The 16,742-nt window shown below is 36.2% G+C and overlaps 1 protein-coding gene across 2 annotated transcripts; it reads left to right on the top strand.

Annotated features, from left to right (window-relative positions):
- The first annotated feature begins 278 nt into the window (after positions 1-278).
- LOC121426271 (galanin receptor 2a-like) lies at positions 279-16,663 on the top strand. Of its 2 annotated transcripts, XM_041622507.1 has the most exons (3): positions 279-642; positions 2,125-2,206; positions 13,518-16,663. In XM_041622507.1, exon 3 carries the CDS (start codon positions 13,610-13,612, stop codon positions 14,624-14,626), a length of 1,017 nt encoding a protein of 338 aa, XP_041478441.1. In that variant the 5' UTR covers positions 279-642; positions 2,125-2,206; positions 13,518-13,609; the 3' UTR covers positions 14,627-16,663. The 2 variants fall into 2 exon arrangements, with proteins under 2 accessions (XP_041478441.1, XP_041478442.1); XM_041622508.1 differs by lacking the exons at positions 279-642; positions 2,125-2,206 and adding an exon at positions 13,108-13,193.
- The last annotated feature ends 79 nt before the right edge of the window (positions 16,664-16,742 follow it).

Consider the following 16,742-nt stretch of genomic DNA (forward strand, 5'->3'; position numbering starts at 1 on the left):
AATGTCCACATAGTACCATACGGGTCCACACAGCACGGCGAGAATTACATAAAATGTCCACATATAAACAGTGGTATAAAAGTATATATATATATATATATATATATACACATATTAGATGTGTGTGTGGGTGGGTGTTTTGTACGATCGAGCGCCTTTGGAACGTTAATGATTTTGCCCCCCCCCCCAATCTGAAAAACGGATCGACGCCCCTGCCAGCCGCTAATGGACGCATTGTTGGTTGGATGAAAAGCACTATTCAAAAGCATATCGTCAAGATATTAAAGTTGGTGGTTATCTCATTGGATATCAAACCACCATGCCGTTTGAGTTAAAAAGACCTCCTTTGTTCATGCGCGAAATGGACCTAGGAACTGGCTTATTGACCAACTACTATCAACTTCAACGTTTTCAATGTAATGATCGTATTATCACCTGTCTTGTCACACAGAGAATTATGAAAAGTGATCTTGAACAGGTTACATTACCACCTCGGAAAATTACTGGTATCTATTCAAAGCGGTGGTAGATGTTCTACGTAAAACCTCTATAGCCATCAGAATATAATGAGGTTACTGAGGAGGCGGCGGAGAAGGATCAAGTGCTGTCGGTATTTTTACTCAAATATGGTAGAAGTGATGAGTAAGTTTATATCTGTACATTTATTATGAAATCATTGTTGAGATTTATAGATATCCTGATATGAAAGAATTGCTTCTTAAATACCACTTAAGCATGAGTCAAATGATTGCAGACTGCATTAAATGGGGTTTATCTTGTTGCCCAACGTGGCACCCTCGTAGAAAAGGGGTTGTGGATAAGAACCTTTCTTTGTCCCTTATACTTGGAACCTTAACAAAGAAGCAGAAAACTTTCCTTTGGACAACCAGGACAGTCCCTGGTACAACCTATGGGATTCCTGATGGTACGAAAAACCCTACCCATATTGTATATTGCTCTTATTTCCTCACTTTTCTCGATCATGTATTCCTGGGGGGTTTTTGGTAACATCTTGACCATATTGTATTTTTTTCATTATTGTTATCATTAAAATCTGGGACCCCTTTATATCGGCTTTGTAGTAATTTATAGTAAATCATTTTTCATACCTGATTCCAAGAGTGTAAAAATGAATGTGTGAATAATTCTTATCTCTTCGTCACACACGGATCAAAGTTTTTCATGAACATTTCATTACATTTCGTTGACAACGCGAAAGTAGAAAGCAAGTTGTCACGAACATCGCTTATCGATTTGATTCGAAGAAATATATTACAAAACGTCAAGTGCTTAGCTCAAATTCTTTGTTAATTGACTTTATGTATTCGAAACTGTAAAGTGCGGTACCAAAAATTTGGATCGAAAGAATTCTAGACATAAGTCATGCAGATAACAATGAAGCAAAATCACAACACGGAAGCGACGTATTCGAAATTAGAACACTTGATTTTTTTAGACTACGATCAATGAAGTCTCGCAATTTCTATAGTTTATTGTGTGAATTTAAGAAAAGAGAACCGGCTGTTTTAACATTGTGGGAAGGTAAACTGAACCTTTCAATTGATATTGACTGGAAAGACACATTGAAATTTAATTTTAAGACATTGAAAAACAATAAAATAAAGCAATTCAACTTCAAAACTCTTTATAGGATTTTACCGTTTAGATATGACTTGTGGAGATGGAAAATTGTAAAAGACAACTTATGTTTTTTTTTCTGGAAAACAACAGAATCTTTTGTTCATGTTGTTTTAGAATGCCCAAGCGTAAACCTTTCTGGAAACGTATTGTGGATTTGATGAATTTAATGTTTAAAGAAAAAAAATATATTAAACAAAAAAACATTAATAGTTGGTTTTGATTTCACACATGAAAAAGCAACAGATATAGATACAGTCCTTGAGTATGTTCAATATGCAATCTATATTATGATTAATTATTTTCAAGGTAAACCATTACAACAGTTATTCTATATGTCATGTCTTTGAATATGAAATTCTTTTAGACGACATCTCGGATGCTGCCTCTAAGACACTAGATGTTAATACATGTTGACAATTGAATGAATAAAGAACCTCTGACACGAGGGAAAAAATAACAAAACTTCCCTTCTTTTCCCCATAGCATATTAATGATATTTGGAAGGTTCGACCCAGAAAACGATGCATAAGTGAGAAGAGGAAGCAAGCTCTTCTTCAACTTCTTGGTGAGTGTTCTTTAACTTTTCTTTCTAACTTTGATGTGTTTTATTACATTATTTCTCGTTTAATGTGTCTAGAAATTACCGGTAAATTAAATCTTGTAGATCTCTCTTCACTTTCCCATCACGATAGTTTCTGTATCCTTGGAAACCTAAAAAAATATTGCTATATCCCACTGTCCTCCATTTAGTAGTAGGCCTACATCGTCTATAATTAATGAAATTAATTTCATTGTAGACCATTCAGTTCAGATCTTTAAACATGGTTATCTAAAACGTATACGTGCCTCCAATTCGGAGACTTTGGTTAACGTTGATTGACTGTAAAAGATTGGTGTCTGTGTCTGCGATTTGTTGTGAAGTAGAAGCCCTGAAAAGCACCATCCCAATTCTATTACCTTATTAAAAAAAATATAAAGTGATACCATGGTTAAAATCATACTTCCCCAGTAAAGAAATCAAATCATGATTGATTTTAGTTACAGATATCTGGAAACTGAAAACGTCTGCACAATTCGATTTATATTTCTTCCTGGACAGGGTTTTTTGTGGGGGTATCCATCTGAACAATTCTTAATACCAACATTGAAGTCCACGATTTCCTTTGAAATAAAACCTCTGTAAAGGTAGCACATTCATCTAAAAATTGATTTGCAATATGGACTGTACTTCTGCAACTGATTGTTCACTTTATAATGTATTCAATCACCTCTTCCCAGTGTTCACTTGTTACCATATTGATCGAGAATTATGTTTGGTTGTCAAGAACGACCTCTGTATATTCAAAAGAATGTTTGCATTTGAATACTTAATTAGTAATCCGGACCACTCGATGGCGTACACAAGACCTTCAGCCCTTTCACACGGTAAACAAAATCTTAATTTGTATGATTCCAGTGAAAAATGTGGCTGATGACCAATATTTAGCACGTGTGAAACTAAACTAGAACATGATTAGAATCACGAACGCAAATCACAATACGATTACAATCGCAACCATTATTACAATGATCATTCCAGATTCACGTGTGAAAAGGCCCTTGGTACAATACATGATTATTTGAATGTTGATTCCAGTGAAAAATAAGGCTTATGACGAATTTTTAGCACGTGTGAAACCAAACTAGAACATGATGAGAATAAGTCAGTTCGTAGTTCCTTTCTGCGCATGATCAAAAGACTCTACGCATGATCAGAGGAAGGTCATGTGTACTAAAGTGACATGGTGGTTTCAAAATCTAACGAGATAAGCACCAACTTTGATGTCTTGATTATTCATATATTCTTTTAAATTGTGGTTTTCATTTACATCCACAAAACACAACAATGCGTCCACGAACCAATGGTATTTCACAGTTTGCCAAGTAAATTGTGCAACATGCTATGAAATGCATTCAAAGTAGGAATGCAACAAATACCTTCAGAAAGTGTTCATTGGTGTGCTATTCTAGTCACCTTCTCTATTCAATTTCTTTATCCTGCTATGTAAGGCAAGCTTACGGAATATCTTGCTTTGAAATCTGCCTATCATAATGAAAGAAATGAAAGGTCATTTGACCAAAATTGACCGCGAAGTAACTACGAACTGGGGCCTGTTTCACTAAACAGTACTTAGTGTAACGGGACTTAGTGTCGCTGCGACGCGTCATACACTAAGACGGGTCTTACTGACGTCCTGTTGGTGCGTCAGTTCCACTAAACAGTTCTTTACTAAGTCCTGTGTGCGACGCGTCTTCAACAATAAAACGTCTGGATTTTGAGTCTACGAAGCCTAATTTCGTGACCTTCGACTTTATGTGTGAAGATAAAAGTAGTAATTTCCCGCAAGTTTTCGTCTGCATCGTCTGCGACTAAAAAGTGAAAGGAGGAGGAGGAATTTTGTCACTTTAACATAATTTTGACTACTGTAGGAGGATAATGGGGAAGGTATACCTTTTTCTTAAGACGACATATAGAAGTAAAATATTGAAATTGAAATGTATGCAGTGGAAGTTGTATTTGATACCTCGACGAAAACAAAAGATTAACCATAATTTTACCTTTTTGTTTTTTCTCAAGGGAGGAGGGGGTGTTGAGTACAAAAAATAGTGCTCATTACCCCCCCCCCCCCCTCTCTCTACTATAAACACATTTGGTAGTGTACAGACAGGCAATGACATGATGTTGGGCAATTCATAAAAATAAATTAATGACAATATGCATTTGCCTCAAAAAGTTTAGGAAACGCCTAGAAAAAGAAGCAAGGACTTCCAAAGGGTCGAAGTCGAAGCACTTTGGCCACTAGGAAACATGACATTACACTAAGAACAGTTCCTACGTCTCGTCTCGACGAGACGTAGGCTACGCTCTGTATGCAACTTAGTTAAATGGGTACTAAGTACGGTACGCGTCTTAGTGGTCTTTGTGAAACTCCCGCTAAGATGCATCTTACATTAAGTCCTATAACCGGACTTACGGATGGTTAAGACGCATCTTAGCGCTTAGTGATACAGGCCACAGGTCTATCACGAACGCCTGCAGTCATCATTACAAATTACAATGATGATTCAAGATTTACGTGTGGAAATGCCCTAACGCAGAGCATAAGCTTGTGAGATGCAATAAGATTTCTTTAGTTTAGGGCACAAATGAGTATTACAGACCCCCATTCACTCACGTGTTATATCATAGCTCATCACAAAATCATTAAAAATCAACCCCTCGATAGATTTTGCTTTAATTCACTGACATTAGTCACAATTAACAGTACATTAAGACTTGATATGTTAATCAGGTACTTGCCCAGCTCGATCAATAATTTCGGCCAGTTCATTTCTTTCTCTGTCATATCCATCCTGCTCGTCCAACGGATTGGATGGACTGCCTCACGACAGCAAAGAACCTTCTAAACAATCCTCACAGTTAAATGTTAACAATTATGATGAAAACAGCTCTATGAGTACTTTTTCATTTCACTCACAACATGATGTGAATTGGGCCCATACATGTAAATATTTCGGAATCCAGGATAAGTTGTTTAGATTTATTCCAAAGAAGGGTTTGAAATTATGTCACATTAATATAAATTCACTAGTGTCAAAGGTATCTGAACTTAATTTTTTTCTACGAAATCATCCTTTCCATGTTGTTGCCATCTCGGAGACCAAATGTGATGGTACAATATCTGATTCTGAATTAGATATTGAACACTACAATGTTTTCCGCAAAGACCGCAATCGACATGGAGGAGGTGTAGCACTCTACGTGAAAGATGACATAAATTGTTTGTATGAAAATAATATCGTGTGTGACGATATTGAAGCTCTTTGGGTTAAACTGTCAATAAAACACTAAAAAACAATGCTTATATGTGTTATATACAGACCACCGAACTCGGGGTCTATTTTTTTTGATTTATTGAACAGAATGTTAAATCAAGCTATTACAAACACAGATGTAGAAATTATATTACTTGGAGATCTGAACTGTGATATGTCTCCATGCTATATTGATTCTATGTCTCGATCTCTTGATGAAATCATGACTGGTTTTTTGTTTGATCAATTAATTGATATACCAACACGAGTGACGACAACGTCACAAACTATTATTGATCTTATATATTCCACTGATATAGACAACCACTCAATGAATGGAGTAATAAAAACATCTTTCAGTGATCACTATATGATTTTTACTGTCTATGGTGATACAGATATTAATCAAAAAGAAAATATTATAGAATGGAGAGATTTCAAAGGCTTTGAATTCTCTGAATTTCAGTCTTTATTATCCCAAGTTCATTTTGAAGATGTATATCAATGTGAAGATGTAAATTGTGCATGGGACATATGGTACAAGCCGCTGATGGAAATTATAAACAAATGTGCACCATACAAAAGAAAACGTATACGAAACAAGGCGTGTCCGTGGGTGACAGGTGATGTAATTGCATTGATGAATACAAGGGATTACTTACATGAAAAAGCAATCAAACTGTCGTCATCATATCTTTGGAATCAATATAAAAGGTATAGAAACCTTGTAACAAGGGAACTCAATAAGCTTAAAAAATCATATATTACCTCTTTATTAGATGTTAAATCAGGTAACGCAAATGCACTGTGGGATGTTATGCGGCGTCTGACTAAGAAAAAGCAACCTAGAAATATGACATTGAACGTAAACGATGCCGAAATATCTGACTTGAAAGAAATTGTTGAGCTCTTCAATACATATTTTATTGACTCAGTTCAGGAACTCACTAACAATTTTGAACAAAGTGTTGAGAATTCCGAAGAGTGTGAACACATTAATGAAGAAAATTCGGAAAAGCAGACAAAGAGTGATTTATTTAATTTCTCTATTATTTCTATAGATTTCGTCATCAAAGAGATAAAATCTTATAGTTGCAAAAAAGCAACTGGATATGACGAACTCTCCGTCAAAATACTGAAATATATTTGTTATATTCCTTGTGTAATTCGAAGCTTAGTATATATATTGAATCTGTCCTTAAAGTCTTCTGTATACCCTGATGCTTGGAAAATAGCCAGAGTCCAACCGATTCCAAAAGGAGGGGATTCAGCCACACTGAAAAACTACAGGCCTGTATCTATACTGCCGATTTTATCTAAAATAATCGAGAGGGCAGTGTATTTAAACGTATTTGATTATATATCTCAGAAAGACTATTTATACAAGAATCAGTTTGGGTTTCGCCCTAAGCATTCATGCGAAACAGCTTTATTATGCATGGTGAATCAATGGTCAGAGAATGTAGATAAAGGACACCTGAATGGTATAGCTTTTATAGACCTTCGACGTGCATTTGATACGGTTAACCATTCCCTACTATTAGATAAATTATATCAATATGGATTCTCACCTAATGTCATCAAATGGTTTGATTCTTACTTGAAAAAACCGCCAACAATATGTATCATTAGGAAAAGAAGAATCTACTCTACGAAATATTTCAATGGGTGTGCCACAGGGTTCGATCTTAGCCCCGATACTTTTCACTTTATTCATTAATGATCTCCCAAACGCTATACCAAATGGCACCGTTTACATGTATGCTGACGATACTACTATTTCTGTTTTGGGGGAATCGAAGCAAGAGGTCGAGCTAAAACTGTCAAAAGCTCTCAGGGATTTGGACTCTTGGCTCAATAAAAACAAGTTGATTTTGAATAGTGACAAGACCAAAACGATGCTACTAGGATCAAAACAAAAGCTAAGAACACTAGACAGCAATATGCTATCGATAGTGTTAAATGGATGTCAATTGGAATCTGTAAATGAATATAAATGTTTAGGAGTTATTATAGATAACAATCTCGACTTTAAAAAACATGTTGACAGCATAGCTTTAATTGTAAAACAAAAACTAGGAACTATTCGTCGCTGTAAACAGTATTTTGATAAAGCACAATTGAATAAGCTGTATTGGGCATTTGTAATGCCCCATATAATGTATTGCTGTACCGTCTGGTCGGGAAGATCTGAAATTAATCACAGTAAGTTAGAGAGATTACATAAGAGGGCGGCACAGGCGCGCCGGAACACTTTCAGTTTTGGGGGGGCAAAATCCCGAAGGGGGCAAAATATTTTTGACAGTGTGACACACCGAAGCGATCGAGCGGGAGAGGCTGTGGGACCCCCCCCCCCCACGGTAAGGACTTTGTGTAAAAATGGAGTATAAAAGTTGCGTTTCTAAGAGCATTCAAATTTTTTTTTTTTTGAGAATTAAACAGTCTTGGAGTTCTTTTTGCTCCTTCTGTTTCCTCCCTTCTGACCCAGACTGGTGTTTCTTCATGATCAGGGTCGCAGTTCCAGCAAATTACGAGCCTTATTGCAAACGAAATTGTTTCAAACCAATGTAATATAGGCCTTTTAAAGACTTTAAGATGACAAACATTACCGTACGCAGCCGGGGGCCGCCGATCGAGAGGGCAAAATTCACCAAAAGTGTGCACGAAATCCTTCAATTTTATTCTAGAAGATCTTTAAGCTCCCTCATCACAAACCCCCTCGCTCTTATGTTTCTTCGAAAATTTAGGTCTTGCAGCCCCACCCACTCCCGGATTGTTTTTTTTATTTTTGCAACCGTCCATGAATAACAAAAGCTGGGATGAACCAGAGAACATAGCTGCCATCTCGATTTGATTAGTAACAGGTAATGGGAAGAAGTTTTGGAACTAAAATATATGAGTGCTATAATAAGCTGAAATAGTATCAGACAAAACGCCTTCCAATCATGCCAATGAAAAGGAATAGAGGAAAATACGGGGCTGTGAAAATATCTTAAGATTTTTTTCATAGTAGAACAGTACTGTAACGCTTATTTTTTTTTATATTCTTTATTTACATTTTTATTCATATCTCGGATAATATGAGTCCGGTCAAGAAGACACTTTCACAGATGATTTTATTTTTTTCACGTCTAAACATTATCTCAAGTTGCTTTCGAGTGGGATTTACCATTTTCACAAATTATAAATTATAATCCCCTACACATGATTATTCTGCGTGTAATTTTCTGATAACATGTCTATATGGAGTTGTAATGACCTTTGTATTTTCTTTAGGGCACTGACTTGTTAGCACTGTATTAACTCAATTTATATTTAGTTGAAAATGAAATAATTGAAACTTCTCGAGATGTTATTGTTTCTGGGCTTGACAGCTATGACATAGATTCCATATGTTGCTCGAGTAATACCATGGTCACATTTGTTCTACGGCGGCCGTACGGCGAGTCGAAAACAGCCGTGTTAACATTTTCGTACCAGCTGAATATAGGTGGTTAGAATAAAACCACCTATAAAATAAAAATAGAATAGAATAAAATAGAATTAATTGGTTAAAACGGCTGTTTTCGACTCGCCGTACGGCCGCCGTAGAGCAAATGTGACCAAGATATTACGTTAGTGATATCGGGTCCGGTCTGAGCGTTTCTTGGCGACCGCGCGTCAGTGTTAGACGACACAGCCATGCAGCATCATAGAGTTATAAACCTAATCATTGGTGGACCACTATCAATTTGCCATTCGCTTTTAGTCTGAAATGTATTCATTAAAAGGTTAAACGTTATCAGTGTAATAAGATGGAAAAGGGGCTTATCAAAAGTATGCTTCACAGAGGAACTGTTCGTCGAAAGACGCGAGGCTTACTATGATAATGTATTTGCCCCGTCAGGGGCAAAATTTTTTCATTTTTGACAATGGAAATGAAAATTTTCAGGCAGAAAAGTGCCTTCGTTTCCTTTTGTCCTTAAATAATTTATCATTTTTCTACTTTCAGGGGGGCATGTTGGGGGGGGGGGCAAAATCTCGTTTTGCCCCCCAAAAATTTTATTTGGGGGGGCAAGTGCCCCCTGCCCCCCCCCCCCCCGCTTCCGGCGCCCTTGGGGCGGCATACATGGTATCTAACTTGTCTTGGGAAATTCCATCTGAACAAATTTTCAAAATATTATCCTGGCGCAAAATACGCAATGTCTTTTTAGAGCATCTTGCTTAATGGTTCATAAATGTTTACACGAAGCTGCTCCCTAGGTGCTTTGTGATAAGTTTATTTATATAGAGAAAGTATCCTCCCGAACAACTAGAAACACAAATAAGATGATAATCAGGGTGCCATATGCTCGTACAACCTTTTATCAGAAATCATTTTTTGTCACAGGCCCATTACATTGGAATAAACTACCCGAACACCTCCGATTCATAGAAAACATTAAACAGTTCAAACGGGAAATGGCTAAATGGGAAAAAACCTTTAATATGTAATAGGGACTAATGGTGGAATTTATTTTATTCTTTCTCCTCATTTTGTACATATTTTATCTCTTTTCATGTGTATATGATATTTTCGTTTACTTTTAGTTATCATCTTTACAGCAGTATCATATTTTATTTGTTCTGTTATTTTCCATAGTTAATTATGCTCATTTCATTTCATTTTTTTTTCAATATTAGTATTTATGCTCTATTCTTTGTTTATATTTGAATATGTTACCATGTTTTATATTTGTGTTTGTTCACGAAGGGCCTCAACGAAAACCAGCTTGTTGCTGATTGAGCTACCCTTCTTTTAAATATTTGAAATAAATAAATAAATACTAGTAGGCCTATACAGTGCGTATCAAAAAAGAAGGTTACACTTTGAAAAAGCCCTGGGAATTAAAAAATGTACAACATGTGGGTAATTTTTTTCACATATAATTATGGGTTTGGGTCTCATCTATCCAATGAAAGTAAAAGTTTTGACAGAATGTTACACTTGAGTGAGCACTGTTCATTTTTGTAAAGCTCGCAGAAATCTGTTTGCGCAGAAATGCTTGTTTTCACGCTGTGTCAAGGGGAAAGGGCGAAATCAAACTTACCCTGCGAAGCATTTCTCATAAATTTCCCTAGCACTTTTAGCCAATTGAAATAAAACGGATACATTCAAGCATTTTGTAACAATTTTGCCGCCCAAATTTGAAATTTCAACACTTAGTAAGCACAACCTTTACCCTTTTTGTGCCAGCTGGATATGAGGACATAACTGAATCTGAACAAAAGTTTATATCAGACATCTCCAGCATTTTTCACTAAGTTTTTATCATTTTAAGTTGGTTTACATTTCATTTTCATTTAATACTTGTTTCTCCACACTTTTTTCCAAGCTTGGCAATGATTAACAAAATGAAAATCAAGCCTAAGCCATTTCATGTAAATCACAGCTCAGTGTAAAGCAAATATCGTCACGATGGACTCGGTGTGTGGGGGAGTGGGATGGGGCGCAATGCACTCTTCGAAGTGTTTTGGGCAAGGAAACAAGTTTAAAAAGGTAAAAGATATCTTCATATCAATTTTACTAGCTAATTTCCACGTGTTCTTCATGATTAAGGTCTACTTTTATTCGCATAACTATTTCAAAGTTCTGCGCAAATCATTTTTCACCAACTTTTCAAAAGTAAGTGGTGCTCACTCAAGCGGAAATATTTTTCGACAGTTATATGGATTTGTACCAATGCTAAAATGTGGCAAAATCGTCAGGATATTACAAATCTATAATTTTACAGGATTTTTTCTAAGTGTAAACTTTTTTTGATACGCACTGTATAGCATATTTTTAGCAATAGCCCTGGTTTTAATTTGTGAGACACACCTACTCTACTTTAAATCCTAGTAGATATCCTAAAAAAAGGAGAAGGGAAAGAAAAAAAAAAGAAAGGAGAAAGAAAGGGGAAAAAAGAAATGATAGAAAAAAATAGAAAAGAAAAAGAATGATAAAAAAAAATAAATATTTGAATTTTACTTTTTTCAATTTTAAGAAAACAATCGTTAATAATATAATATATACTATGGCGAAAATAGTCAAATTGACTGGTTGCCAAATAAAAATAAGAACCCCCCCCAGTTCATTGCCAGAAAAACCAAAACTGCATTGTGGGTAATTTGCAGTCTAGCCTCCCCAAACGCCTTAATTATGAAAGAGTATGAATATAGCATTATCTCTATCGTTTTCCTTTGATATACAAACATTTGATCTATTTTTAATGAATTATTTTAATCAATAAAGTCATGTGATCTTTACTTACGCCTGTCCGGCATGCTTTGCGCGCAGATGAATTACTCTCGTGTGCCCTTAAATACATTATCATCACAATGGTCAATATAATGGTAATAAGACATACCACGTATGTGAACCGCTTATATCAACCCAGCGGAGCTAGCTCTGAAAAAGGGGTGGTAGTTGCACACATAATACAGAACCCATTGTCCCATACTCGGAAGGCCATGGTCTAAATCTGTGCTAAAATTATAAGAAGCCAGATTTGTCAAAACTTCGTTTACGTTGTACACTCTCAATGTAACTGTGTCCTTTTATTATTCTTACTGATGAAGACAAATGTTTAAATTAAGATTTTCAGGTAGTTCTGAATTATTTTAGTGTTAACTGAACTTGTAAATTGAGGATGTACCACGGGTGATTTGTGTCACAATTGGCTATCCATTGTTTAACCGCAAATTTAAACCCTAGTTTAAATTAAACCCAACTTCAGAATAAGGGCTACTGTGTTCTCATTTTCCAGTCCTCATGTTAAACTGATTTAAAATTCATATCATCAATATCTAATAGGGACAATAATGCAGCACTTCATGACATGAATTTTTGACCAGTATGTCGGAAGATGATCCGAAACCGGGTGCGAAACGTGACGTTACATGACATGTTATTTTCAACCATCAACAGCCATGATGCAAAAATAATGTGGTTTCTAAATACATGTATGACTAAAGGGGAATATGACGGTCTGATAATTGCTCTTACCTTGTGGTGAGCATGATATGCTCGTTATTACATGTCATCATCAAAACCATATCATCATCTTGATCATAACTGGTGATATATTTTCCTCATTTTTTTTTTCATCGAGATTTCAAACATGATCCATTTATTTTCTTTACAGTTTAACTTGACTTTTTAACTTAACTTCAATATTTTCTTATATTCGCCAATACTATTTTTATCATGAAACAATAAAGCATGCCAAAGTCAGGGTCGTTGTGTTTGCTTGCGTGTATCCGGGGGAGTGCGTGTGTGGGAGATGGTGTGTGTGTGAGAGTTGATGTGGGTGTGTTGGGAGTGGTTCTCATTTCTTACCGTTGATGGTGCATATACTTTTTTAGCTGAAAACTTTCCTCATGGTTATCAAATAAGTAATCCATGTTCGTTCACATCTGTTGACGAAATCGATTTAAATAAAAAAAAAACCTTTGAAAAAATAGAAAGTATGCACAGTATGTGACCATGGAGCAACTTCAACTGTTAATAGCTCCACGGTATGCCTATTTTATTCACTCAATGGTGAAAGACGCCACTCGGGGAAAAGGCTGGAGATATTGGGAGTTTCATTGAGGAAAATTTGGATATGACTGATTACAATACACAATGAAGAAGTCATCATTCAAGAACGATAGACGGAACAATGTACTACTGATTTTATACTGGAATATCAAAGGTCTGTTGGTTTTTATTTACAATCACGGAAGCAATTGTCAATGTTTAATTACCAAATGAATACAGTCAAAATCAACTGCATCTATATGTTTTTTTCCTGAACCAATTAAACACACACAACGAAGTACCATGGTCATAGAGAACGTGCTTAAATATCATGAATAATTCGACGTGTGGTACGTTGCTCAAATGATTTTTTCTTTAGCTATTGTAAACCTACAATTGCAGTGGTTGCTGATTTTTCTCATTTTGGCCAAAATATCGCAGTATTTTTGTGTTGAAATTCATAAATTAAATGAAATTCTTTCGTCCCATCCATTTGCAGGTTATTCTGAAGATTCGTCAAACGGCCAAAGCAGCTACCGCCTATATACAGGACAACGATACAACGGTTAAGCTTCAACGACGAAGGGAACAATGGAAAGTGAGTGGCAGAACATCTCCGGGGATACTGCAGAACATGCAGAATGGGAATGGACACCTGTTTCATGGACATGGTGGACAATCATCCAGTTGGTCCTGGCTATTACGGGTATCCTGGGCAACCTTCTGGTGATGTTGGTCATTTATTGGCCGGGACGTCGACGATGTGCCACCGACATTTTGATTGGTGCCCTTGCCGTAGCTGATTTCTTAACATCTATCTTCATTATACCGATCCCCAAAGTGGCCTTCTACCCGGACACCAGCGCAGCTAGGTTCTACTGTAAGGTGATCCACACTTCGACCTTCATGTGGATTTCCATTTGCGCATCCATCTTTACCCTTACAGCCATATCTCTTGAGAGATTAATGGCTGTCAGGTTTCCTATCTGGTTCCAGCAGGTATTCTCTCCAAAGCGTACATCCATCGCCATTGTCTTCATCTGGATTGCAGCATTCGGGATCAACACCCGAAGTCTCTACGCTCGATACATATCGGACGGTCAGTGTTTGCTATACTCACCCTCGGATGCGTTCAACATATTCATCGGGGTTTCTTTGTTCCTTGTGGAGTATGTCCTCCCGGTAATTATCATGGTGGTAGCGCACGGATGGACCATCTATGTTCTTCGACAACGTCGTGCCACAGTGCTCCGCAAGGCGCAGGGCCAGGTCCTTCAAATGCTCGTCATCGTCGTCATCACCTTCATCATCTGTTGGACACCTGATCAATTTGGATTCCTTGTTTTCAACATCGGGGTCGTTCCTGTGACCCATCTGTTCAGTCCTCTCTACAGATGCTTCGTCATCTTGGCCTTCGCCAACTCCTGCGTGAATCCTTTCATCTACGCCGCCAGGATGCCCAAGTTTAGGAGAGCACTCAAGGAATTGTTCACGAGCAAGATCCTTGGTAGCCGGGGAATCCACTCTCTCTTTGCTGGTGAAGGGGAAGAGGGAACTTCTGAAAAGAGTGACAACAGATCCAAAGCTACTGAAACCTACGAGGCGTAGGGGCAAATTATAGAAATACTGTAAGCCAATATTACACAAAGAAGATCTTTTTCGCCACGTACTTTTTCACTTTCATCCATGTCGTTTTACAAGATTTCCATGGAACTTTGCATGGGAACGGTTATGAAAAAAATATCAGGCTTTCTCGAATAAACTAAATAACTGACACCATAATGGCCCAAAGCCTATGCCCTCTTTAATGGATATCGTATTTGAGGATAAGTGCTTTGGAGACACGCTCTACCATTTTGTTGTGAACAGGGGCCTTCTGATGAAGCCTAAATTGTCATCAATAATTATATTCATATACAGCGAGTGGGTTAGGAAAATCACTGCTTAATCAATAACTCCTTTGTTTATTATCATTTTTCACCAATATATCTATAAGACGCACTTATGAGAAGCCATTATGTACGCGTATGCCAATTGTCCTTTTACTATCTTGTCAGTCCTTGGTCATATCTTTTTCCTTTGGTGCTCAGTCATCCATGTTTTATTGATTAATTCATTTCCTGATTGAAGTGTTTACCTGTACATTTATCTATCTATTTATTCACTCTCTCAGAGTCACTCCGTTTTTAAACAGAATAATGACATCAGTAATCAAGGCTGGCCAACTAATTTTCCAAGAAGAATGAGCCATGACGTCTGGGCGTATGATGTAGGCCTATTACGCTTCACAATTTTCTTATCTTGCCATAATTTTCTCAATATTACAGACATGCTTTATGTTATGTTTGACTTTTGTGCCCTCTTAGCATTTCTTTTGCATCCCGTTACTCTTAGAATAGTTTGTATATACTGAATAATACTTAATATCTTTTAACTATTCAATTAACTTATATTATATGCATTTCACAAATATCCATTGACTTTTACTCTCAAACTGTCATACGCAAATTTAAATTTACATATTTGTAAATTTCAAGTGTTACGACTTGTCGATATAAACTTATGTAGAGGACAGTTTTAGGGATGATATGGTTCTTCGATACTCGTACTCATAATGTCATAGGTCATTTTTTTAGAATTAGCCTGCTAATATCAATGATAATAATAATGATAATTCTAATATTTACAACAAAAATGATGATAACAGTATAATGATAATTACAACAATAATCTTAATGGAAATAACAATCATGTAAGTGAAAATAGTAATAATGATATAAAAATAATATCACTCTAGAAACTGAGAATACAGAGATCATATCTTTTACTTAGGATGTATTTTTAACAAATAGTTCTATATTTTAAAGCAGAATCAAAATTATACACGATAGTTTCTGGCTGCTAATATCAAATACACGATGTTTTTGGAAGCAGTTGGGTTTATTGTCCTTGGTTCAATAATCCTAGTGTAATCAAATATGATCTTGGAATCGCTATAACAAAAGAGGGTCATATCACATTCAGTTTCCACGCCATTTTGATTGCATAGATGAGGTGTAACTCAATACAAAAATGATGAAGGAAAGCATAGTTTCAGGAGCTTTTTATATGAATAGAAATTCGAAACGTTTGCAACGTTTATTTCTAACATGGAAGGTGTTAAAGACGTTATTTATTACCAGGAAAATTTATTCATGCTTCGCTATCGATTTCATTGATCGCAAGATTTGTTTTTTTTTCTTTCAGTTTTAGAATACTCTACGTGCATAATATGTTGGTGTATCTGAAGGGCTTTGTGCAAATCATGGCATAAAATGTAATGCGATTTAACGATTATTGTTGACAGGAAGTAAAATGTGTTGTGTGTAAATTTTATTTTAATATTTTCATTCCCACTGTGGGATGTTATTCATGACATAAACAATGACGCAATTTGACGTTTAGTGTTGTAGAGAGGAGGGAAATCGTTGTCATGTGTAAATGTTTATTTTTAATCATTTTTATGTTTGTGTGGTTGAGATGAAGAGCAAAGTGATGCCGAGTGTAAATAGGTTTGTTTCATTCTTTTCATCATATACGATGGATATTTGTATTATGGTTGTATGTAAAAAGAGTAATAAAACACACAATTCGTTGAATTTTAAATACGAAGCATATTCAACAAGTTTTTTGGGGAGGATGGGAATCAAATGTGATAGATACATCTTTTCTCCCGCCTACCTGA

This window comes from Lytechinus variegatus, chromosome 13 (assembly GCF_018143015.1).
Source record: "Lytechinus variegatus isolate NC3 chromosome 13, Lvar_3.0, whole genome shotgun sequence".
Classification (NCBI taxonomy): Eukaryota; Metazoa; Echinodermata; class Echinoidea; order Temnopleuroida; family Toxopneustidae; genus Lytechinus; species Lytechinus variegatus.